The 26384-nt window shown below is 39.4% G+C and overlaps 1 protein-coding gene across 1 annotated transcript in view; it reads right to left on the bottom strand.

The window, feature by feature from the left end:
• NEGR1 (neuronal growth regulator 1) overlaps window positions 1-26384 on the bottom strand; it is a 216606-nt gene that overhangs the window by 98622 nt on the left and 91600 nt on the right. Inside the window, exons 4-5 of the mRNA XM_039483111.1 lie at window positions 25452-25572; window positions 17547-17698 (exon numbers count right to left, since the gene is read on the bottom strand). Of these exons, the coding sequence (XP_039339045.1) occupies window positions 17547-17698; window positions 25452-25572 (273 nt within the window). The remainder of the gene's footprint in view (window positions 1-17546; window positions 17699-25451; window positions 25573-26384) is intronic.

The following is a 26384-nucleotide window of genomic DNA, read 5'->3' as shown; positions in this document are numbered from 1 at the left end:
GGGGAAATTAGCATGGGGAAATAGTTTTTAGTTTGCGTAATGACCCATCCTCTCCCAGTCTTTATTCAAGCCTAATTTAATGGTGTCCAGTTTGCAAATTAATTCCAATTCCGCAGTTTCTCGTTGGAGTCTGTTTTTGAAGTTTTTTTGTTAAAGAATTGTGACTTTTAGGTTCATCGAGGTTGAAGGGTTCTATGACTGGTTTTTTAATGTTATAATTCTTGATGTCTGATTTGTGTCCATTTATTCTCTTGCATAGAGACTGTCCCGTTTGGCCAATGTACATGGCAGAGGGGCATTGCTGGCACATGATGGCATATATCCAGCACTCCTAGCTATCTTTGAGACACCACTGACTTCCTGAGGAAACTACAATCCATTGGTGATCTAGAAAACACCATCCAAGTACTCCTCATTCTTTTAACATATGAAGGTAGGAGAGGGCAATGGATTAACAATTATGTGAATATGGATTGTTGAAATTGAGCATGAGCTATAGATAGGCAAGAGAGAATAGTTAGTTGTGTAAGACTAGTCAGAGAAGTGTCTGACTATTCCATATAATAAGTGGTAATGCAAACAGCAAACACATGCATACAGAGGAAGGAAATACATTCATTGGCTGGGGAACTATGGAATGTTTAGAGCCAGGAAAGAAGTGTATTTCTGTAGAGTACTGGTTTGAATTCTCCCCTTACTGATAAGTCCACAGGACCAACTAAATCATAAAATGCATTTCTCTTGTGTGTGGCCCCATCCCAACCACACAAAAGAATCATTTATCCCATTTAAAGAATATGAATTGTGATTCCAAGGGGATTTTCTAGTGGTCAGAGTGATAAACTGCAAAAAGATGTTAGCCACTTGTCCCTCTCCTCAAAATTAAGATCTGTCTATAAACCACTAGCCATTATACCCAAAACGGGGACCAGTACAACTGAGGGACAGAGAGAGAGCACTTTAGGCTTCATTGTCTTCTTCTTAAGGGCAGACATTGGACAGAGGTTCAAGTACTATACTATACACTATAGAATCATAAGTTATAAGTGCAAATAAATGTGGTGAGTATATAAACATATGTAAACCGCGCGTGCTATTTTGTGTAAAATAAATGAATTATCACTTACAATATAAGATCAGCCTAAGCCAGAGGTTCTCCACCTTTTCCATACTGGGATAACACTGGGACCCTGGGACCCCCTTCTCATTGAGAGCACGGGAAGGGTAGAGTGGTCATGATCATCAGGTTGAGAACCCCTGCCCTAAGGTAGCTCATCTTCCTTTCATTTTATTCTCTGGTGTGATACAAACTGACTACACTTGTATGTACACAAGAATATATAGCCCTTAGCCTACTGAAGACCAAATGTAGAACTCTTATTGTTTATGTGTAGAATGGTCAGCATAAAACCAAACTAATAATTAAAAAATCCCAAGAAATTAAAGTACATAGAAACAATTTCTAAGGTAGGACAAGAACATCTTTAACGATCTTTTTATCAACGTAAAGCAAAAACAATGTTACTGACTCCAATCCCCACTCTGTAAACAGGATAATAAAACGGAACCACCAGTAACAACCCTGGGTAAACGTGGGTTTTATTTAGCTCGGCAGCAAATTGTTCATTAGAGTTTTGAACTATCACACAGTTCCTCTAAGCTCCTGTGACCTTAGTGCCTTTCATCTCTTACTCTTAATCACACCTACTGAAAGAGCCTGTTAGGCTTCCTCTGCATCATATGCTTAAACAAAGGCAGAAAACTGCACCACTGTGATGCTGGGAAATTCTAATTGCTCCCAGTGAAGAAAATAAGGGAGCTGCTGAAACTTAAGGTTACATTCAAAGCAAAAACATAATCTCTCTGAAAGCAATTCTGAGTGTCAAATGAACACAGGGCTTGCTTGGTAAAAGCTTGCAAGAGGGAAAAGCACAAATGCAGCACTAGTAATATCACAGACAGAGCTAGATCTTGTTCCCTGATTTTATTTGAGTGCTGCAAGATTTGGTCCTTACGTATAATTCTCCAATGTTGAACATAAGAAGACAAAGCTTCAAGGCAGAATGCTCAGAGCACAAATATATTATTTAAGGGGTTTCCTGCAGTGCCATTATTTAAAGAATAAGGCATTCCTGTGGAGTAAGTGTCTGGTTTTTGTTGCAACCATAAAACCCCACCAAGCAGGAATTCCAAGATGGAGCACCATGCTAATTTGAGATTATAAAAAAGATTTTATTTTGTTAAAAGAAATATGTGAACCTAGCGGCAGGACTGTTAAAAGAGAAAATGACACCTTAAAGTAGGCACTCTCAAAAGGGACATTTTCAAAGGTACTGTCAATGGCAAAACTCATCTAATTAATTATTAATATAAATCCAAATGAACTTTACTCCATTTATGTAGCTCAGAAGAATGAAGGGATGAGTATACTCTCCTGAAATTTCAATCCGTGCTTCCAAGGAGTCTACAGGTTGCAGACTTAGAACACTAGAACTTTGCCTGGCCACCTCCTTTTCTTTTTTTGTCTAAATCTAATAATGAAAAAGTAGTAATGCTTTGATTCTGTAACAGAAAATGTGCAGATTCACCGTATACCCAGGCAGAGTCCCACTGACTTCAGAGATACTCTATGCAAATAGGATTTACGCAGGAGGATCTTTCTATCTGTGGACTGGGACCGAAGCCATGTCTGTCATGCAGGGAATTCTCACAGGCTCAGCAGGTCTGCTGCACATTTTTAGGTTCAGATATTACACTGTATCACAGCTCTGCACTGCCAGTTTTGTGGGCTGCCAGAAATTGATCTAGCCTAGTGGTGAGCTGGAGCAGGTTCCCACAGGTTCCCACAGGTTCCCAAGAACTGGTTGCTAAAATTAGACCTCCGTGGAGAACCGGTTGTTAAAGGGCCAGGGAGTGGGCAAAGAACTCTGATCCACGGGCCGGACCATCCTGTTGCTCCCAGGATTCCCAGCTGGGGAGGCTGAGGCTCCCCCGGCCCTTCCCCCGCTTCCCCCCCATCTGCAGCGTGGCCAGCCGCCAGCACCAGCTGGGCAGCTCAGCTGAGCTCCGGAGTTGCTTTGAGCTGCCAGCAAGATAAGGGGGGAGGGGGCTGCAAGCTCTAGGGCTGCTGGGGGGGCAAGTGGGGCAATTTGTCCCAGGCCCTGCAGGGGCCTCCGGCCCCACAAGTATGTCTCCGCCTGCCCCGGCCCCTCCCCCGCTCCCCCGCCTTAAATCAGAACTTTTTATAGGGAACCGGTTGTTAAAATTTTGGCAGCTCATCACTGACTAGCCCAAAGCATAATTAAGAGCAGCCTCAGGGTTGTTTTAAATTACACTAAGATTAAATGGCCCCAGCCTGGCTCTGACACTGGCGGACTATCCAGCTGGCAGCTTAAGGCAGGTTTAAGCTGACTTTCCAACACTGGAGTGGCACAGATCAGCTGTGTTAGGGGCCAGGATCTGGCCCTCAGTTTGATGACAGACAATCTGTTTTGTTTTATATTATATTGCATGATCTCTGAATAGACAGGAAAAGATTTTTGAGGGAATGTAAAAGAACATTTAGACAGATTTTTGGTGCTCGTGTGGGCTATCTCCACTGGTTTTAAGCTAATGCTGTTTTCAAGTCTCATGAATAGGTCATCTGATTTTCTGGATTAGTTTTTGTTATGTGCAGGTTTGAAAATAAGGTAAAAAAGGAAAAAAGCACTTTCTCTTTGGTAGAAGCAACGAAAGGTAATTTTACTTGCATTATTACAATATTCAGGGGTTTGGGGTTTATATAAAAGTCCATAATTGTATGTAGAAGTTGATAATTTCTCTAAGGACCTAAAGAATTTAAAATAAATTTCTCACTCAAATGAATGGTCATGCACCAAGAGTTACATTTTCAGTTCACATTTCATCATGTCAGCTCATTCGGGTTCTACACTAATTTTTAAATATTTACAGAAAGCAGCAGCACTTTTAGTATCTAGTTGTTAGTGGTGAATGCTCAATGACCAGTAGAAGTATTTTTATTTGCACACTGCCGGAGTCCTTACAAGTTAGAGTCACTAGCCTTCTGACTGACTAATGGCACATCATCATTACCAAACAACGTATGTAGGATGATGACTGGAAATGTGAGGGAGATTTGATTTTCCTCCCCTGTTTTAACCCTAATTTTAAAGCTTGGATTGACAGAAAGCAGGGTTTTGATGTATCTGAATTTTAAAATTTTGAGAAATTATATTTTGAAATGTGTTGTTGATACTGTAGCTCTTTCTGAGTTTACCAAGTCTAATTTTCGACTCACTTCTAGGAAAAGAAGAAGGGTAACAGTCCTTCACTGAAAAAATAAATAATGAAATAAAATTCCAAATGAACTGATTTAGCAAGTGTTGCCTCAGAACATAAATGCAGCAGCTGCTGGTGATGTAGAAGTGTGCAGCACTTCCATCAGCTGTAGTTTTAAAAGCCACAAAAGGTGAATAGGTCAAATATTATAAGACTCCTAATCCCAAATTCAGGATTACCATTTTGTTATTTTCTTATTGAACTGCGTTGCCTTGGAATTTTCAGTCCTTATATTCTCAAAGAGCTGTTAAAGATTTAAATGTTACAGCCCAAAGAGTTCAAAATAATGCATGATTATTTACTATATTGCATTATGTTTTAGCTTACTGTAAAGACAATAAGATTTGCTACCTCCTCTTTCCCTCTCTATGACAATTTTGAAAATGAAATGCTTAAAACATTTTGTCCTGAGAAAGTATTTTAATTACAGACATTAATATAACTTCAGTCATCAAGTTCCCATCTTTGCCTTTTATCTTAGAATAAAGTTTATGAAATTAAAATATTACAAAGATTAAAATCTTGAAAATGCAGAGTAATACATTTAGTAAGACTATGCCAACGAGAGCTCTTCAGTGGATAGGAAATGTCATCTCATTGTTATAAAGCTTTCATGGTAAAGTATTTTAAACTAAAGATGGACATTAGTGTTGATTACTTGTAATAATAAATTTGGGAAGGAAGTACATTTCTGAAAAGTAAATTATATGCCTTTACCTCTAACTGTCTCAAATACCCAGACATCAATTGCTAGCATTTTTCAGATGCTCTGGTTTTTTTTAAACCCTGAAGCTTTTATAAATCCTTAGTTTATTACAGAATACTTTCAAAAGCTTGTGAGATTCCTGTGGGTCTTAAGTTTGTTGGTTTGACATGATAACACTGTAGGTAGATTTAAGAAAAAATCTGCTTGAATCTACTCCTTTAAAGGCTTGGTTAAATCCCTCAGCATCTTGTTTCCTAGATGATCCAATGCAGAGGTTAATGAATGTTTATACAGAGGGAGACTGAAAAAAAGCTCCCTTACAGTTTTAAATCTGTGAATCTATTTTTGGTATTGTTGCATTAAAGTACAGAAGATTTCTCCCTCCCAAATTTTCTATGATTTCCAATTTGTTGCTGAAATGTGTATGAATTGCACAGCAAGTTCCAGCAAGATGAATGATACTTTTATTTGGGTATATGCCACCCACCACCATTTCTTCTGAATCATTGAAGATTGCTCACAAGGTAGAAACAAACAAGTGCCTTTCAGGAAATTATGGTTTGGAGAGAAGTTGCTGTTTTCTAAATAGCAAGAGAAAGCAACATATTTTCTTTGGGGAGCATGACATCTCTGAATATCGGCCAAATCCTGTTTGGCTTACTAGTTGCTTCAATGGGATTTTTTAGTGAGTAAAGTGAGAAAAATTTGGTCATCATGTACATCTAGTCAAGTACATATTGATAAGCTTCACCTACAGTTCCATTTTTTAAATAGAAGAATAGTTGGCATGACTGCACTTAGCAATAAGCAAATTCCCTAGATGTCCCTATATTACATCATTTCACTGGGATTCATTCAGTGTACAGACTGAGAATGAGCTGTCAGATATATAAATATGCAATTTAAGAAAAGACATAAGAAAAGGTAAATGCCCCAGGATCTTACAGCCTTGATGAAATCTAAATACAATATTTTCATACAGGTACAATCCTGGGATCTTAACATTTGTTGCCATACAATTTTATTGATTGTTGCTGCATCATGAGAAAAGTGAAATAGGAAACCCAATTAACTTCTCTATAACATTAGTATGCACACTAGAGCTGGCCAGAAATTTTCCAGTGCAACATTTTTCCACCAGAAAATGCAGATTCATGGAAAATTAAAATATAAATATTCCATGAAAATGTATCAGTTCTGATGAAATGCTAACAGAAACCAGCTTCCTCACCTTCCAGAAAGCTCACCTGACAGGCTGCTGGGGACTGGGATTGCAAGCTCCCAACTCCTCGGCAGCCTGCTTGGCTGACTGATGGGAAGCAGGAACTGGAGAGCCTGGGAGCAGTGGGAGCCCAGCTTCCCAAGGCTTCTAGCATCCTCAGCTCCAAGGCAGCCCACCTGGCAGGCTTACAGGGAGTCTGGAAACCTTGGCTCCCAAGCTCGTTGCTCTTCAGAAGCCTGGGCTTCCTGACTCTGGGGCAGCCTGCCAGATGTATTGCCCCAAAGCCCAGGCTCCCAGGGTATCCAAATCTCTTGGCAGCTTTGAAAATTTCAGTCACAATCTACACATTTAAGTAACCTCATGTCCTTAATTTTGTAACCTTTGCCTCTTCTTCCCACTACGTTTTTTGTTGCTCTCACCTGTTGTGCCTGGGCTAATACGTCAACTCTAAGCTCTTTGAGTACAGTAAGGATCTTATCTTTTCTATTTGTTTGTGACGTGCCTAGCACAGTTTAGGAGGATATAATAAAACAATGAACTGCAACCATCTTCACTAACTACCTCAGAACCTGAAAGCACGAACCCTTATTCTCATAAGCAATGCTTACTCTCATGCATCATCTACATTGTAATCAACATGAAATCAGGCAGGAATAAGTGCAGGATGGGGCCTTACTTTTTGTGCAGCATTATACTCTCTTAGAGCATGATCCAAAGCCCAGTGAAGTAAATGAGAAGATTCCCATTCACTTCAATGAGCTCTGAAGGGGCCCTTAATCATTCCATCCCACAAGTGACTGAATTTCACTGGCGTCAGAAGGGATTCATGTGTAGAATTTTTAAAGCAGTCAGTTAAGTTTATAAAGCACTTTGTGTTCTTTTGAAATGAAAGGCTCTATGTAAACAAAAGACACAGTGTTATTATTATTAGCCTCGAAGATAAAGTGCCTTGCTCAACTGTTCAGGGTTTCATGACATCCTGCATTCAACTGAATTGAATCTGCATCCAGCTGACAATATCAAGGGGTGTGCGAAGTGCTGTGCTACAAGCAGTTGGCAATCAAAAACAGAAGTGTCACTAATTATTTAAAAACATGTAGGGAGTTCACAAAATGTGTCTGCATACATCACATGCTTTGAAAGACATTCCCCACCCCATTACTAGACTCTCCACCACCTACTTCCCACAAGGAGAAGAGAAGATCCCGGGCCTTACTTCTCACAGGAACCAGCACAACAAGACTGGGTAGGAAAATCTCTAGATGGGGTATGTGTACCCCAGGGGATTTTCTTTGGAAAGAACAAGGCAGCAGCAGGACATTTCAAATGAAAGATTTAGCTACATCATACTGGTTTGCAATCCAGTGCTTTGTCTCTGCAGGAGCCTAGGTACCTTGCAGCTTTTTGGACCTGACCCAAAGCGTACTGAAATCAATAGGAGTCTTTCCACTGACCTCACTGGGCTTTGCATCAAGCTCCTAATGCCTGCAGACATTTGAACACAAATTTCGCAGACCTTCCAACTCAGACCCGACATAAAACAGAAGAACAGTCAGATTTCAGTCTGATTTGGTTTTAGGGTTAGTGCTTTGTGAAATGAAATAGTAAAACAAGAAGGTCAAATGCCTCCTTGTAAGTTATTGGCCAACAGAACTGAAACTCTGAACATAAAGAAGATTTCCCTGTAGAGCACATTTCTTTGCAGACATGACAAAAAGGTTAGGCTAGTGGTGATATTCAGCTAAAACTTAGTGGGAACCTGCCACAAAGCCAAACACATTAAAATACAATTTATCAGTCAATAAAGAAAATAACTTAGAGTTTAATGATAAAGCAGCCTATAAAAATTCTCACTGAATTTCTATGCAGCCTGTGACACAGTGTGCATGATTTCAAACAACAATATTTTAAATTATTGAAACCTATTAATAGTAGCTACCCATGGGATTGCTATGTTCTTGGATGATATAGCAGTTGGCCTCATACACAATGAACTTAATAGCGAGAAATCCTAATAGAGACTCCGATTTTACTGCCAGATTAGACAGGCAAACATAGTTAGCAGGTGACTTAATACAGCTTTTATTATATCAATAAAATTTTATAGTATCAAATTATTATCCTGGGCAGAAAAAAAGAGAGCAAAAAGCTGTCATGGATCAAACCCAAATCTCCGCACAACTAGACTAACAAAGCTTTATTCAGAGGTTAAAAGACATGATGTGATCTTCAAAAGTGTGTCCCTTTACTCATTGCTTATGCATATGGAGTGTTAGCCAGAGGTGAGGGGGTGGTGGCAGCAGCAGCTTTTAGGCCATTAACAGTGGCATTGTGGAGAGCACCAGCATGCGTACACATCATGAAGTGAAGCTAACTTGTTCCTGCCTTTTACACCCTGGTGGGTACTGTCTAATTTATGTGGATGAATAATGCATAAGATGCTACATGTTCAGTATGTATATGTTTTTGTGTAGCTCAAATACACGTTCAAATTAAGGAATTTCTCTCAGATTTTATACTCAAAATCCAATTTGCAGTCAGTCATTCCATGGACAGTATACAGGTAGGGGATGTGTTAAGTGGATCGTTACGTATTTGATGTATGCCACACTATCTGCTGCAGAGATTAATTATATGGCAATACAACAATTATGATTACATCCCTGTAGCACAGGGGTGTCATACTGTGTGTTTATAGATAGCTATAGTCATAGTCAGATCTAGCTATAGATTTACAGATATATAATCTCATATATAATGTGTCATAACAAATTCAAGGTTACTAATGATGAATTGAAAACTAAAGTGCATATATGGCATTAGGTAGGACTTTGTGATTAAAAACAGAGTTTTATCTCCATTATTTGTAGTAGTATTAGGTCTTTACAAGTGGCTGGAGGTGAATATACAATGTGCACTGTGTAAATTACAAAATGTCATGAAAATTTACTAGACCAAAGAGAAATTCTGCACCCCATTCTTACCACAATATAGTATTGACAATGATGGTACAAATAAAGGCATTTTACTCACATATCAAATTACTTACTTTGGAGAGTAAAATTTTCCCAATGCTGCATAAAAAATTAAAGAATAACGTGGCCCAGTGTTTTCTATTTAGATGATGTAGCATAGTGTCATAAATATCTTCTGTTTAATGATGCTCACTATACACATCTATGCATCTTTGACATTCCAGTAGAGGTCAGTGGTACACAAATCATGCATAGTAAATGTGACTGAGCAATACACATATTACTACATATCATGTGGAGATCACAAAGACTTAATTTAAAACTTAAATATATATAAATATATAATATTCTTTTTTTACATTGCAGGCATGGAGCTCAATTTATTAAAAATATTGTTTGGGTGTGAATTTTTTTGTGGGAATTGGGGCACAATCTAATCAACAAACATAAATTAAGGGCATGGGCTGGTGCTTAATGGCACATAGATTATAAGCATGTTGCAGTAACTATAAGTTCACAGTTGGATGCTTATTCAACAGAGCACAGTAGTTCTGTTTTGCTGCAGAAATTAAATTAGCACAGAATATACTGTCACATTGCACACACATCCTGCTATCCAGTACCTCCTCTTCCCAATGTAACCACTTACCTTTCTCCTGCAGCTGTTCATGATGATTTACATTTTATAATCATTATTACTATTACTTCAAGGATTTCTCTCTTATGCCAAAAGACTTGAAGCAAGTAACAAGTATGAATGGATCATTTAATTCACCACTAACAGGAAGTAATATCTGAGTAGTTACGTGGTAGCTGTTTAATAGGGCACAGCAACAGACAATTTCTCCTTTACAGTGAAGCTCTTAAAAATGTACCATTTACATTTTTGCATTTGGCTAAAGTATTGGCCATAGTCCCCTTCTATGCATAGATGATAATAGGATGGGGATTACTACAAATACCTTGCACAATAATAAACAGATACAATTATGGTTACTTAGAACAGTAACTATGGTTCAAGATGATTGCCTGAATGATCTGCCTGTTGCTCTCATTAAAAATGAGGGTGGGGAAGAGCAGATCCAATGGCTACTTAATTCCTCCCACTAATTCAAGAATCTGTGATAAAACTCAAATAGTGGGAGAAGGTTGCAGGAGGCCATACAGGAAAACATCTCAAAGAAAATCACAATTATTGTTGTAAATATCAATTTTTCCTTGAGCACTGTTTACATGGATCCATGCTGCAGGAGACTGACAAATAGTCTCAGACCTAAAGAGATGGATCTAAGGAGTTTCTTAAAGAAATGTTATAGAATTATTCTCACAAAGTGAGTGTCTGCTCTACAGGCTAAGCCCAAAGAGCAATGCTGCATGAAGGTATGAACAGAAATCCAGAGTCTTGCACATCTCTGTCACAGAGACATTTCTGAGATATACTTAGAGGCTGCCTTAGAGCTGGTGGAATGAGCCCTTATGATAATGGAATCCCTACTATATCATAACAAGAGTCTGATCCACTTTGATACCTTGAATAGAAATGGATTGACCTGTACTATACAAATAATCTGTCTGATCTGTGGAATAGCATAGCTATTCAGATAGCAACTCAAATCCTCCCTATTGTAACCTAACCTCCCTGGGTAGGCCTGAGCTGGGAAAAACAGGCAAATTGACAGATTGATTTAACTGGAAATCAGAATCATTTTAGAGAGAATGTAGGGTGAGAATTAAATCTCTGAATCTCTGAGCCAATGTGGTCTATGCCAGGAATGCAGTTTCTCAGGAGAGAAGGCAGGGTCTTTGGCTACTGCATGGCATAAGAGCCCATGGTACTGGAACTCAAAGGCTGAGGGAGGCTCCTTTGCCAGTGCTGTATAAAGGGCCAATCATTTTAGGGCAGTTTTATGGTCTTTTAGAGTGTGCAAATGTAATGCTGACAGACCCCGGTCATCAGTGCTTGGGATTGAACCTGGGAGTTCTAAAGCTAAATGCATGAGACTCTACTGCATGAGCTAAAAGCCACATAGCTCTTAGTCAAGCGTGTAGCAGATTCATTAACCTCTAGTCTAGGTGCCACTAGAGGGGGATAGACCACCACACCCAGCAGGCATGGGTTACACAAAGAGTTCTCTGTTCTGCTTCTAAACAGAATGGGATTTCCAAAGGACAAGTATTCTCTTGCAATCTAATCTCCCCTGCAAATCCAGAAGAGCGTAGCCACAAGGACTGGCACACAGGGATGGCTGTTGAGATGGACTAGGTTGCAGTGGCACTTGAATCATAAGTCACAAGTCATGTTTTGCTACCCGATGTCCTTCAGCAATATGAGCCGTAGCTTCTTTTCAGTTTTCCCTCAGGAAACTGGCCCAGAAGAGGGGACAAACAATTTCTGATGAAGGAATACTTCTTATTAGTGCATTTGGTAATTAGCTATCCTCATTTGCAGCATAGATGATACATATGGATTCTACCCTTGAAGGTCTAATTTCTTCTATACTCTTTTTCTGGCTGTCAAACAGGTCAATCCAAACTGTCAAGAACTCTCCGAGGCAGCTGAATTGTATCTCAAATCTCTTCTATAAGACTTGATACTTACAGGACAGTTCTCCTGGATGCAGCTGACATGGAGGCTGGATTTAACTACAGACCCCTTCTAACTCAAAAATCCTCTTATTTTCTGAGAGAGCCATTAAGCTAGGTTGCCTCATCTGAACAATGTAGCACAAACAATAAAAACTTTTCTTGGAGCAAATAAAATTTGAAGTCCAACATCTAAGCCAGCCTCTCCAAGAGTTCTCGATAACTTTTAAGGTCATCTGTAAGGTGGGACTACCAGTGGTGCCACAGAATTGTTTGCTGAAGAAGAGGACAAAGGTAGAGTGTAATGCACCCTTCATCCTCTCACTCCTCTGAGGAGGAGGACGGTTGAGAAGTCAGCTGCTGGCATTAAGGCTGTGAGGTTTTCTTTTGGTGAATGAGATCTCACAGGAAGCAGCTTTTTCTTAAGTGTCACCAAAACATTAATGGGTGGTATACTATACTGATATAGGAAGTAAAATTAATGTCCCACATTACAGGCTCACTGAACGTTCTTCTATTTGAGATACCCTAACTTTTCCCTACTCTTTTTCCCATTACTAATTAAAAACAGGAAAAAAAATATACCTGACTATATTAACCATAAAATACGAGTCCCTTATTTGTATAATCAACCAACCAACCATCTGTATATATTCTGTCACACATACCGGTATCTCACCTCACATTTTCAGTCAGTGAACTGCAGAGCATTATACTGTATGAGATATATGTTTTAGCAGTAAATATTGTGACTACTTGTTTTTTTCTGGAAGAGCAGAGTAAGTATTTGTGCAAAACCTGTGTCAGTGGCTAGGGTTAAAGTTAGACCCACAGGGCAATTTCACAAATTTGTTTTCAAGAAAATGCTTTCTGTTTTTATTTAAAACTGTGTTAATTTAGAAGAAGATTCTGCATATTTAAACAAGGACTATTCCTTTATCCACCAACTCCCTGCCTTGTTCCTCTGTAAATGGAACCTTTTATCCTGGGTACATATCATAACAATACTTGTCCCCTTGAGAAAATGGGTTTAATGAATCATAAAATCCTCTTCACTCACAGAAAAACCTGCTTTCTTCCTCTTTTTAAGTGCTGCAAACTCTGTGGAAAATCTGCTTAAATGGTGCAAAATATTTGATGAATAGGGCCCATAGATGGCAGGATGGGACCATCCAATCAGCGCACACACTAATGTGGTGCCTTGGGAGGATCATCCAGTTCATATACTCATATAAAGAAAACACAGAAATACATTTGGAAAAGAACCTATCTGGAATATACCAAGTATTTAGCCGTGAATAATTAGCAAACTGCCATTCATTATTAATTTATTGGAATTAATGGGTCTCTGTGTTTTTTTCTGCAAAGTTCAGTTTATTGCTGATTGATTTTTAATAGCTAGATCTTACACATTCAGAACCCATCATGTTCTTCAATTAGTGACGTGGCAAAGCTCAAAATATCCACAGAAGTTGGAATGTCTGAAGGGGCCCCCCAAAAGTCAGATTCACATGCAAATCTGTTCTGATTTATTTCCCAGCTTCCCACTTCCTGTAAATAGAAATGATCCTGACCAGTTTATTCTGCTCACAACAGTATCTGGGATACCTTTCCCCCACTTAGAAAACAACTGCCTCAGACAGGTTTCCTCTCTACTCCTTCCACCCAGCTTGCATTACTATTCCATAGTTATGTAACTCCCTTAACCCAGACAACCACTTATGGCCTGATCACTCTCCTCTCCTCCCAAACCAGCTGCCTAGACCACATGAAGAGATTCTGTACCTTATAATTCAGCTGTCTCCACACCCACTTCCTGCCTCTCTGCTGGCTTAAGCCTGAATGTACGGATACTCATGCTCCCCTTGCTAGTAATCCTGTTAAGTATTCTTGTATTTCTTAATAGCCTTAATTTGAACCCTTTTAAAGAATACTTTACTGCCGAGATACTACTACAAGAGAATACAGCAGAGGTCTGACCACCCCTCCCCTAAGAAAGGGGTACTGGCTCTTGATAACTGAGATGTCATGTACCTACTATATATGAACCTGCAGATGAAGAAAATGCAGGCTTTCTACTGCCATATTTAAAGAAGTTCCTTTTAAAAATGCATATATAGAAGCACCCAATTAGCAATTGCTCAGAGACATTGGGCAATTTGCCAATACCTAATAGCAGAGGTGTGTAGTCTTTTGCACTCAATATTTGCTGCTTTTGTACTACAGAAGGGCTTTGTGACAGAATCCTGATAAAATCATTTGTCTTCGTACACTGATTGTGGTTCTGTAGAAGAACTCAGAAGTACATCCAACAGGGGCTCTGCAATCTCAGTAATTATTGGCAGCTTTTCTAACGACACTATTCTAACCACTCAAGGGCTCATTTTGTAACATACTAATGCATTCACTCTTCATTTTTATTAATATACATTTAAATAAGATATCAAAGACTAATTTGTAAAATATTTTAGGCAATGTTGCCATCAGATTATGTTTATCCCTGCAACTGATATGTTTCATCGTCGAATAACTCTTTACTGTTAACTGAAAAAAACCCCTCTAGAACAATGGTTTGCAGATTATGGTGTTACACATGGCTATATCTTTGACTTTCACCAAACTAAACTGTATCTTTTAGAAAGAAAAATCCCTCTGTCATATAAGCATAGAATCAAATACTTAATTGAATCACTACTCAAGGAGTTTCGCATGAGAATCTCTCTTCCTGGTTCCTGGGACTATGCAAATCATGTCACAGGAACAATTTCAAAAATCCTGAATTCCTTATTCTTATGCAGTTCATTAACTCCTGACAAGCCATTACTTGATTTGTGCAACACTAATATAATGCAACAAAATATTATAAAGTATCTCATCCTATATTACTTACTATCATATTCTACAACATGGAATGCAGGATCAGACCCATGTTCCATTATTTTTTGTCATTCTGTTCCACGTCAGATCTGCCATTATCTTTTATGATGCAAAATTTCTGTTAAGAACAACAATAATAATACTTTGCACTTTATATATCCCTGCCAATCCCTACATCTCTCTGAGTGCGTCACAAAGATGCTCAGCCTGTATCTACTATCATCATAATAGAGCCAGGATAGTATTTTCCAGCTCTCAGTTCTATTCTGTTGCTACTGGCACACAGACTTTGGCTGACTTCTGAGCTGCCTCTCAAACCAGCTGTTACTTCAAGTGAACTAGTTTTCAAGCATAGGGAGGGCGCATGCCACCCAGCATCTCCCAAGAACAGGCTCCCACACATGATGTGACACATGTCTCTTCCCTCATTACGCCTCCACTCCACCCATCTGAATTGGCTTCTGTGACACCTGAACTTTCTCCTGCACATAAACTGGAGAGTGAAGGAAACTATACACTACTCTCATTCCTTGAACTGACTCTGGCTTCTCCCTGAACTAGAGGCTATCAAGGGGGCAGAATTTCTTTATAGATACAAATTTCATAAAAATGTTAAGAAATTTTCATTTGCCTATTTTCACTTTTCTGACTTTCACCTGCCCAAATTCTGGCCCCGTACAAATTTTGATTACATCCAAACAGTGTGGAATGCTCTATGGACCTGATGTTCACCAGATTCTTCTTCTGTTTGTGTTGCTCCAGCAGTGCAAATCAGGCGGAAAGATGATTTAACAGCTAGGGATTCTTTGATGGGGTGTAAATCACCATGTGACACAGAGCTGTTGTAGTTGGCTTTACAACACCCTCTTCCCACCAACCCAGGCTTAAGGGACATAGCCAGAGTGCTTCTGTACACTAGTAATCCTTGGCCAGCAGGATAAGCCATTTGCTAGTAACGGGCAATGCAACTTGGAGTAATTCAAAGGCTAAATTTCACCAGGAAGTGAGCTGGCTGTGTAAAAGTGGCCTCTAGTCATCTTTGCTCCTCACTTGCGCTGAGCAGAGATTAAACACATTTTAGGATTCAGCCATACGTCTTTAATAGACACAACAACAACAGCTGTACAGGTAAATGAGCTTTTTCCCCAAATTCAGGTATGTTCGTATCAATAAAAGTATGCCACATTTTATCCAATTTGTTTGGAAATTTAGGGGAAGCTCTACTACTTTCATTTACTCTAAACTCTCATGTGGAATGTTATTGTTTGGGAAGATGGGATGTGCTATGTCTTGTATTTTAGGTTAAAAATATTTGTAACCATTTTCTCATTTGGTTAATGACATCTCAAACGTTAAATACATTCTCCCTGTTGAAGCAATATAAATAGGCTTCACACTACCCTATGATGATTCAGACTCTTTTCTTCTGCTTTAAATAATAAAAGTAAGATATGAGGGCTTAAATTCTCCAGGGAATATTTCCTGGAGCCCCTGTGCCACCCCCCGCTCCCATTCGGGGCTCCAGGCTTCAGCTGCAGGCTGGAAGGTCTCGTGGCTTTAGACCTGGGGAGTTGCCTAGTCTCGGGTCTTTAGCCATGGGGTCAGGGGGCTGGGGCTTCTGCCCAGCAGGAGGCACTGGGGCTCCCGCAGGTTTGAAAATATTTACCAGAGCTCCACTCTGGATGGCTCCAGCTGAATATAAGCCCTGGAAGAGAGAGGAAATAACTGGACTATTAAGAAACTTCAAGGTTATAAATTAGGAATCTCAGGATTTAAGCATTTATTTCCACTGAGCCACTGGACTCACAGTTTTTTTTAAAATAAAAAATGTACCAAATTTTGAAAATAGTTCACATATTTTCTGAATTCCTTTTTCACCATTAAATTTGTTATATTAAAAAACTGTAAATTAACACACATCATTCACCTGATAGACAATACATATCTCCAGATATCACTATCACAGATGTCACGATTATCATATCAACTACAGAAGTACTGCAACCACAGATAAACGCCTTAACTCTAAAAGTAGAAGATAATTGAAATAGGATATTTGAGACTCATTTCTATGCAAAAGAAATTGGATGTTAATCACCAAGCTACTCTGCTTTGTCCATCACAACCACTCTTGGCTTTTCAGAAAGATTCAATCTTAAATTCAGACAGGTTTTCTGAGGAATTTATGAGAACTGGTCTGTAGATTGGGAAAAATGTGTCAGAATATAATCTGTAGGATAGAGTTATGAGAGAGTTAACCTCCATGAATGTAATCCCTGGTTTGTGCATGTTCAGGTATTACTTCCTTGAATAGATTGGAAGGTTTTCTTGTTTTGTTTACAGTAAAGTCTTAGGCATGCATTACTGGTATTCCATGGAGGTGGATTTTGTCATGCTAATTTCATGCTTGCAATAAGACCTTGGATTTTTGTATCTCCAGTATGTAAAGTTTTGAATCTTTCTTGGATACCTCAAGGAGATCGCATCGGAAGACAACAGATTCTAGTACAACTCCATCAGAATAGTGAAAAAGAGACAGAAACCAAATTTAGCATCATGTGTAGTAGCAATCCCCTGCCACTAAACATGTGGTGCTTTTGGATTCCCTTAAAGCTTCTCTCCATCCCCCAAATAAAGGGCTTTCTAAAGCTCAGTGTATTATTTTCAGAAAGTGAGTAATTAGATCTGTGTATTTGCAGTTATTAACGAATGTATGCTATGGTATTCACACTCCCTGTGAAAAAAAACCCAAAACAATCATGCTGAATTCTTATACTTTTCCATCCACAACTGTAGAGAAACAAACACAATTATGAACATTTTGCCATACATCCATGTTACTTACGGTTGAGAGGCAGGCTGGCATTGGTCACTCCCAGCTTGTTGGCAGCGACACATGTGTAGTTGCCGAAATGCTCCTCTGTTACATTGGTGACAGTGAGAAGTGATCTTGTACTATAGTTTTTAATAGTAATTCCATGTTTACCATTGATCAGTCTAGAAGGCAAAAGGAAAATCTTCTGTAAATCACATGCCTCAAGCAATCACGTTTGCATTTTCTTTATTTGCTTATGATGCCTGACTGCTAACAGAAGCTAACAGTGGGGAACTAGCCAGTGGTATAAAGCTAACACAATGGCAGAGCTGGGGAGCACTGGCAAAGCAATAACTGGATAGTATTACATTGATACAATTTCCTGCCAATTTGTTCTACAGTCTAAGGACAATAATACGATGTAATGCTGACTTTCATCTAACTACCAGTGCCCTATATCACTAAGCACATAGTATTACAATAGAAAGCCCAGCTTTTAAATCTTGGCACCTTAATAGGAAGGTGAAATCCTGTACTTGGATATTCAAATTGGCACATAACGTGTAAAACATATAGGTGAGTGTCCAGGTAAAGTAGTGTTGTGATAAATTTAAGTGCCAAGTCTGAAAATTGAGCCATTAGTGCAAAGAAACAAAGTATAAAGCAAGTCATCCAATTATCATAGTGTGGTCACAACGGCATCTACGCAGCCTGTGGAAGCGAGCTTCCCAGATCAGGTTGATGGCCTTGGCTTGCAGGGCTCACACTACCACACTACAATTAGATGCATAGACATGGCTCAAGTTGGAGATTGGGCTCTGAAGCCTAGGAAGAGGGGTCCTCCAGCCTGAGCGGCCACTTTGAAGTGCTGAGCACTGCTCTACTTTTCTTTGTCCTGCAGCACAAAGAAAACAGAAAGCAGCCAGTTTGCATCTTTCCAGGTAAGGATTCGCCTGGTTTGAGGAAGTTTCCAGCTCCTGAGATGAAGTTCAAAGTGCCCCCTACAATGAGCTGATATAAAACCCAGGATATTTGGCACAAAATAAGGCTCAAAATAAGGCTTACTTCTCCCACATTTTTTTGTTTTGGCTTTGCTGGAGAGTCCCATGCTTCCAACTAGTCCCTGTCATGCAAAAATGGTAAAGAAGTGAAGAGTTACTTACTCCTAACGCCAAACAAGGGGCTGTATTAGGAAAAGGGACACAGTATTATTCCTGTCTTTACTCTGCATCTCTCTTTGCTTTACAGGAAAGCTTTTGCATGGAACTTTTTCAGGATCCTCCTCATTGGTTGTGTAGTTGTTTCTCTAAACACAAACCAGGTGTCTAGAGGAGCAACTACTTGGATTTATGGTCATTCCACAACCATGGCTACGACATTGGAAAAAGGGATACTAACCAAGTTAGAAGGGGAACAGTGTTTCCAGGCAAATGAACATCAATTTTTGAGTCTTCCCACTCTCTAGATTCACCAAAGATAAGGGATACATAGTTCATCCTATGTAAAAAGCAGGCACTGTAGTGATAAGCACCTGTACTGATAAGAGATAGCAAACATGATTTAATATCAAGGTTTTTTAAATGGCCCAGAAAAATCCTGGGGTTGAGGGGCAGTCTTGGGACTTTACCTGAGTTGAGAGGAAAATTTCAGTCTTTATAATTTATCATGGTAGGGAAGAATGCACAAGCTGCATCGAACCAAGTCAGACACAAGAGTTAGATATATGATGAAAATAACCAGCTATGCTTGATTACTCAGAGAATTGCTTATATTTCATATTAAGAGCAGAATTTTGTCTTATATAAACATGTTACTCTTTAATTTTGATATATGGAAGCAGAGAATTGTAAATCCAGGAGAGGGATGCAATCTTTTAATATTCTGCCTCAAAATGCAAATCTATCATTATTAATGGTACATCTGCATATTGATTATTGAATATTTTATTGCATTTCATTAACGCTTCTAGTTTTCATTTAATCACTATACTTTCCTGCATATAAATTAGATTTTCATTGCAGTGTGTACTTTATATTCTCAGTGTAAGTCAACACACTAAGAGTTCTGTACTGTTTTCTATATCTGTTGGCTGAGTATATTGGCTAAACCATACACTGAAAAAGAATATATCAAATTCCAGTGGCTATGTACTGCCTTGTGGGCACTGTAATTTCAGGAACAAACTAAGATAACTTACTTGAATTAAAAACAGAGGATTAAAAATTTGGTTTTGTGAGTAAGAAGAATAGTAACAAAATCCATTTTTACCTCCAAACTTGTGAAAGGCAAAATATATATTACTATAAACAGCTATGTGCCTTCTGAAATTACAACTTTCTTTTTCTTCTTTTCCTCCACCACCCACCGAAAAACTGTGCTGCTCCTGCTTTGCAGTTCTGGGCTCCTCAAAAACTTACCACTTAGCTGTTGAACAGGTACTATGTACGTAATGCCAAACTTACATGCAGCGTTGCATCATATATCTAGTACGTCTTTCAAAATTTCAGTGCTAAATAGTACTTTGGTGCTGCAAAGACCATTTTCACTGCTTTAGTGATGAGCAGCAAAGAAGCTAATAGAAAGCTTTGCAGGAAAGGCCCTGCATTGGGTTTTACATTGCCCAATCCAGTGGTCAGACCTGCCAAATGTAAGTGTTGAAGTCTTTTATGCTTTCATATAAACCCAACAGATGCCAGTGACCATGGCAGCTACAACAAGATGGATGTGAAAACGATATTAAACCTCCCCCCAAAAAATCCCCAAAAACGTCAAACAAGAGAAAGTCTTTGGTCCACAAAGTCTGAGTCAGAGGGGAGAAAGATCCTCCAACACAGAGCCATGAGACTCTACCCCATGAGGTTCCAAGCAGTACAAGTCCTGTTCTATCACACCAAAGCCCATCTACATTACAAGTACTGACTTTGGTGCTGCAAGCTGCTGTGGCCACTCTCAAGCTCTCCAGATGTCTAGCCACATTGCCTTTTGTGCTTCCCAGGTGTTGCCAGCAGCATATTTTGGTTAGAGCTTTTAGTCTCCGAGGCCTAATCTACCTATTAAGAAAGTCATCCTTTCCTTTTATTCTGTCCTTCTTCCCCACAAAATCCCTCTTATTTTGTCCTCCCTCATTCTTCATTCCATCTCTGAATATCTCCTCCCTTCCTCATCCTCCCCTCTTATCTGCTTCCACCATGTTCTCTCCCTCATGCCACTAGCCCTTGTTGTTGCTGGACTTTGCCTGCCTCCACTTTCATGCTTCCTAGCTTCACTCTCCATGCTCACAGCCTTTTCAATGCCCTGGCTCTTTCTCTTTGTCCTCCCGGGTTTCTATCACCCCAGCTTTCACTCATCCTCCTCACTCTTCCTCCCACACTGACTCCTCATCCCTCCTCCTGCCTCTGCTTCCTCCTCCTCCTCCTCATCTCTATTGCTCCATCATCCTTTCTAATGTCTTGCCTCCCATGGTTCTCATCTCCCTCTCTGTGTTTCCTCCAGTTTGGTCCACCGGGTCCCATTTCTGTGTATTTAGCCTCTGCCACTTTTAGCTTCCCTATCACACCTAATTTCTTTTAGGTTCTTCTGTTTCCCAGAACTCCCCTGTCCCTGTTCATTTCCCACCCCCCAAATTTCTGTGACCTCCAACCTGTCCCCCTGACTATTCCCACCTCCAAATTCCTATCCGTCTATCACAGCTCCCTCAGCAATCACAGCTGCCCTCAGTTCCCGTGTCCTCTAAGGGTGGGTTTCCCCTACCTGTACCTCTTAACTCTATTTACCACTCCATGCTCCTCTGTGCTCCCAAGTTCCTCTTGCACCTTTCATCCCACTGTACCAGTGTGGAAGTAGAGAAAGAACTGACAGGGATTTGTAGGGGATCTTAATGTATGACAGTCTCTGTTAGCAAGAGTTAGGCTAACTGTAACCCTAATAACGCAAGATCTGTAGAAGCGAGGATTGTGTGAGGTGAGTGGAAAAGAACTGTGAGAAGTTGTTTCGACCTTGTGTAGATAATACGAAATGTAGACTAGAGTCTCTTAAGTGAGAAAAACAAGATATCAGGATAACCTATGTATAAACAAAATGCAGCTGTTGCTTATTATTGTCTGTAACAAAAGTATAAATGCTGCTGCAATTGTTTACCCGTTGAGAGACCTGTCTAGGAAGGGGAGACCCTATGTCCTAGTGCACTCTCTCCCTGCTGTAGGTGCTAAGCAGAATAAAGTATCTGACCCTGCTTCACCCAAACAAAAAGTGAGAACTGAGTTTTTCTCCGACACCAGTCCCTTGGATGTGAAGGGGGAACTGGCTGCTGTAGCTACTGGGGAATGGAGGCAGAGTGTGCCCCTCTAGGCCCTGGGAGTCATTTAGGGTGGGTCATGGAATTTCACCAATGATTTCTGTATCAAGCCCATAACTTCTGTTTGAGATATAGCACTTATTTTAGGATGATATGCAGCTGACTATAAGCCCAGCTCTCCTGCTCCTGGGAAAGGGATTCCTACCAGAGTGCTGCCTCTAGGCTCTGTTGGGGTTTACATCATTTGTATCAAGCAAGTAAAGGAGCCTGAGGAATCTGAAGTTTCATTCCCCTTAAGTTGCTGGAATGGAAAATGAGCTTTCCATCTCTACCTCCAATGCCCTCTCACTCAAGAGTCTCCTCCTACTGTACCCTTATCCTCCTTTTCATGTCATTCTCTTCAAGGAATAACTCCAGTGCTTGTACCTGCTGGCGGTTCATAATTTTCTCAAGAAGTAGCACATGCAACTGACAGGGACAGTTTCACTACTTTTCTCCAAATTTTTGAACAGCAACACTAAAATTGATCAAAGTCTTATTAATTTCACTCTGCCACTGTTCGAGAAAGCTTTGAGCAGCAATAAAGGCACAGAAGCTATCTGTCTGCAGACCAGGAAAACAGCACTGTACTGGTTAACACGGTGCAAATTTAGAAGGTTTTCTTTGCAACTATAAGGCTAGAAACATTTATTTTTAAATAAATAATAATACTACCTAGCTTTTATATAACACTTTTTAGCAGTATATTTTAAAGGGCTTTACAAAGAACGATCATTATCATTATATCCACTTTAAAGATGGGGAAATCGATGCATAGAGAGGTCAAAGTGACTTGCACAAGGTCATCCAGCAGGCCAGAGGCAGAGCCAGGAACAGAACCCATGTCTCCTGGGTCCAGTCCAGGATTCTACTATGTCACAGTGCCTCCCATGGAAATGAAAGTTTATATTCTGTTGCCTCCGTTTTTAGGATCCGGACTCCTCAGTGTTGGGTGGTTTTTGCAAGACCTGTTTACTGTCATGTTTAGATCCAAGTAAATGAAACAGTTTGTAAATTCAACAGTCATAGTTATTTCAGATACAGATATTCTTGGGTATTTTTCAAACTAACCCAACACTTAATTTTGTTTTTAAATTCACTCAGCACTAATTTAGGGTCCAATCTAGTTCTCATTATAGGAATGGAAGTGTTTCCATTGACTTCAGAAGAAAGTGAATTGGGCCCTAACATTTCCTGCAAGTGACTTCAGCCATGCCTACAAATAATCTGCTCACCGCTCTGCATAGTCTTTTCCTGAACTACCTTTGAAAACTGACATTTCTCAGTTGTGCGTTACAGCAGGGAATTAGCTTTACCAGCATAGTACTGTATAGATTTTTCATCTTTGAGAGATGATACTTGCTGGGGTAGTATTGAGAAACAGAGCAATGTAGGAGTAAAAAAAAAAAAGAGTGACTTTCTTGTAAATGGGAAGGTTCTGCAATGTTCAAAAATACTAGAATCTTTGCAAATGTTCAGTATCTGCAGTGTGTCAATAAACAACGTTTTAACAAAAATACTATTTACCATTAGACTTAACATAAGCATGTACTAAAAATACTTAAGCAATAAGAGACAATAGGGTAGTGCATTTCTGGGTGATTAAAATAAGCCTCAGGTGATGTTATAACTGAAGCAAGAGACAGACGGCAATGACTTTATTGTCCTGAAATGCATTGCCTGTTGTGTCTTACTGCTCTCGTGAAACTGAGTTCATACATAAAAATAAAGGAATCAGTCAGATCCATGCATTTAATGGATATTACTGACATCAAATCAGGAATCTCCAGTTGAGTCCAGACTCTATAATGTACGCAAACAGTACCGCAACATTGCTTGTAAAAAAAAAACCATAAAAAACAAACAAACAAACAAAAAACCCCTCTCGAACATAATGGTAGTTTTTTTGTATAATAAAGGGGGAGAGACAAAGTGTGCACCTTTGGGAGCAAGATTTAGGGGGTTCCCTCAAAAGAAGATAATCTTCTGCTACTGTTAGTGTTAAGTCTCAGTTGCATCACATTAAAAAACACTTTGCAACTCATCTGAGTATGGTATTCAGGACCATTCTGTGACCTTGTGGAGCAAAGGGAACAGCTAATACTCCTATAGGGGAACAAATCTCAAGAAGAGCAGCTGGCCATTCAGAAATGTTCTGACTAATTGTTTTCTATGAAGCATGCCCATTAATATTCCGTGTTAAATCCCAGCATTAATGGGAAGTTAAAGTTGAGAAAGCGAGCACTTAACAGTCCAGAAATCCCAAAAGCTAAGGTGAACATTCACTTTGTCCCCTTGTGCATATGCCTTAAACAGACACTGACAACTTACATTTGCCCCAATATTTAAATTTTGTAAAAATAAACTTTCATATGAACCTAAGAGCTGTAAAACAGTTTTCATATTAAAATATTGCAATGAAAGCAATTGTTTTGAAATAAAGAAAGATGCCGTGGAGGAGAGGGCTACACAAACTAGGTAGCATTAAGCACCTAAAAATGAAACTGACTAAAAACAAATATGAAGAACACTTTATTGATTTTCAACATGCAAGATGAGAGAAAGTAAACCCTGGGCCAGATTCTCAGCTAGCATAAAGCATCCTACCTCCACTGACTTCAGTGGAGTGATGGCAATTCACACAAGTTGGATCTGTTCCTCAGACCACAAATGGCAGAACTTTGTTTCCCCCCACCCCTCCTCAGTCTTTTGGTTGAACAGCCTTTTTTCAAAATGGAAGTTGTCTGTAGGTATTGTCATGATAATAAATATTTCCCGTGTTTTGTGATTTTTTTCTATCCCTCTTAGGTACTTATATAGCCTCCATTACTATAGTATCTGACAACAGTGCATAATAATCTTTCCCTTCTGATTGCTGAGGGGAACGTTGGGCTTTTCTCATCTCATCCTAAAGCTGGGAGAGGACTCTTCCAATGTTTCACTCGGTTTCTGCGAGAGAGAGGCGACTTTCCATCCCTCATTCTCCAGAGAGGTTATGATGATGCCTTGTCCTAGTAGCTCCTTCCTTCTCATCTTCTGAGTAGGGAGGAGGGATTCTCAGGGCTCCCGTGCTGCTGGGATTGTTTCTTTCGGTGACTTTGATTTGCACACACAACTTGGTTCCTGCACTGTCTGATACCCAGGCATTGGGGAGCACTCCAATGTAGGGAGCACTCCAATGTTCAATCAGTGTCATTAAAATATATCAGGTATTCCTCAGATGTGCTGAAACATCTGATCTGTTTGCATGTGCGTACGGGCCCACTGGAAAAACTGAAAAGACTTTGGAGACTGGATTGGGAATAAAATAATAGGCCCCCAATCTATAACCAGGCACATGATAACCATAACTATCCACGAGATACACTGACTGCATCTTTTAAATGCTTCTTTACACCTTAATGGATCTAATCTGAGAAGTTAAGCCCTGTCAGTATTTTGTTTCTTCATCATAATCTTCCTACTGTAAATCAACTGAACATTCGTACTACACCAAACTCCACTGATGCCTCTCTTTATAACACAAGGCTTATAATATGCAGAACAGCATTAGACTGGTATCAGTATATAACATATACAATAAATACATGCGGGTTACTTACTTTCTCTCTCCTTTGTACCACTCAAAGACTGGAGCAGGAACTCCTGCACTTTCACATCTTATCAGTCCATTACCTCCTAGCATCACACCACTGGATTTAAGTTCCTGAATTGTAGGGGCGACTGGAAAAAAAATTGAAGTGCAAATTTTAAAGAAAAATCACTACAGATTTATATTTTCATTTCTTCTACAAGATGCTTGAAGTTACTTTCATGTCTGATGGATCAACATTACATTTTCCTGTTTGATTTTTGTGACAGGACTACTCCCATTCAACCACATTTCTCAAATTGGATATGGAAGAAGTTATCCCTGAAAGTAGAATATAATATACAGCTTTTATTTAGCTGTGTGTCTCAGGCAACAAACATATAATCCTGTGATATGAACAAACAAGTGTCCACTGCATGTTGCCCTAGGAATTATTCAAAAATATTTTAATTTCTTACCAAAGACAGTATGTACCCTATAAATATACCTAATCCTTAAGGGACTTATACAAAGCCCATTGGAAACTGGAAAGACTCTAGCAGGCCACACATGCATATGAAGACACAAAACCAACAGACTTGCTAAGATTTTCGTCTGTCTAAGGAATTGAGGATTAAACCAAAAGCGTGTAAAATGTGAACGGCACATACTAAAGGTAGAACTCACTTTCACAATTATAATAATTAGGGGGTTTATATATAATAAGTCTGATTTTTCCCATAATTCACTAGACATATAAATGTTGCATCCTAATCTAGTCTGCTCTCTTTTGCAGCTTTCTCTTTGCACAAAAGAAACATTTAAAAGATTAATATTTTAATTTACAGCAACAGACAAAAGATAGATAAGTGATTGCCAATTTCTCCATTTTTCATGAAAATCCAACCTTAAACAGCACGAAATTGCACAGGAAATAGTTTAACAAGGGGAAACCATGAACAGA

Source organism: Mauremys reevesii, linkage group 8 (assembly GCF_016161935.1).
Source record: "Mauremys reevesii isolate NIE-2019 linkage group 8, ASM1616193v1, whole genome shotgun sequence".
NCBI lineage: Eukaryota > Metazoa > Chordata > Testudines > Geoemydidae > Mauremys > Mauremys reevesii.
Note: the sequence above shows the minus strand (reverse complement) of the source record. Positions and strands in the feature narration are given on the sequence as shown.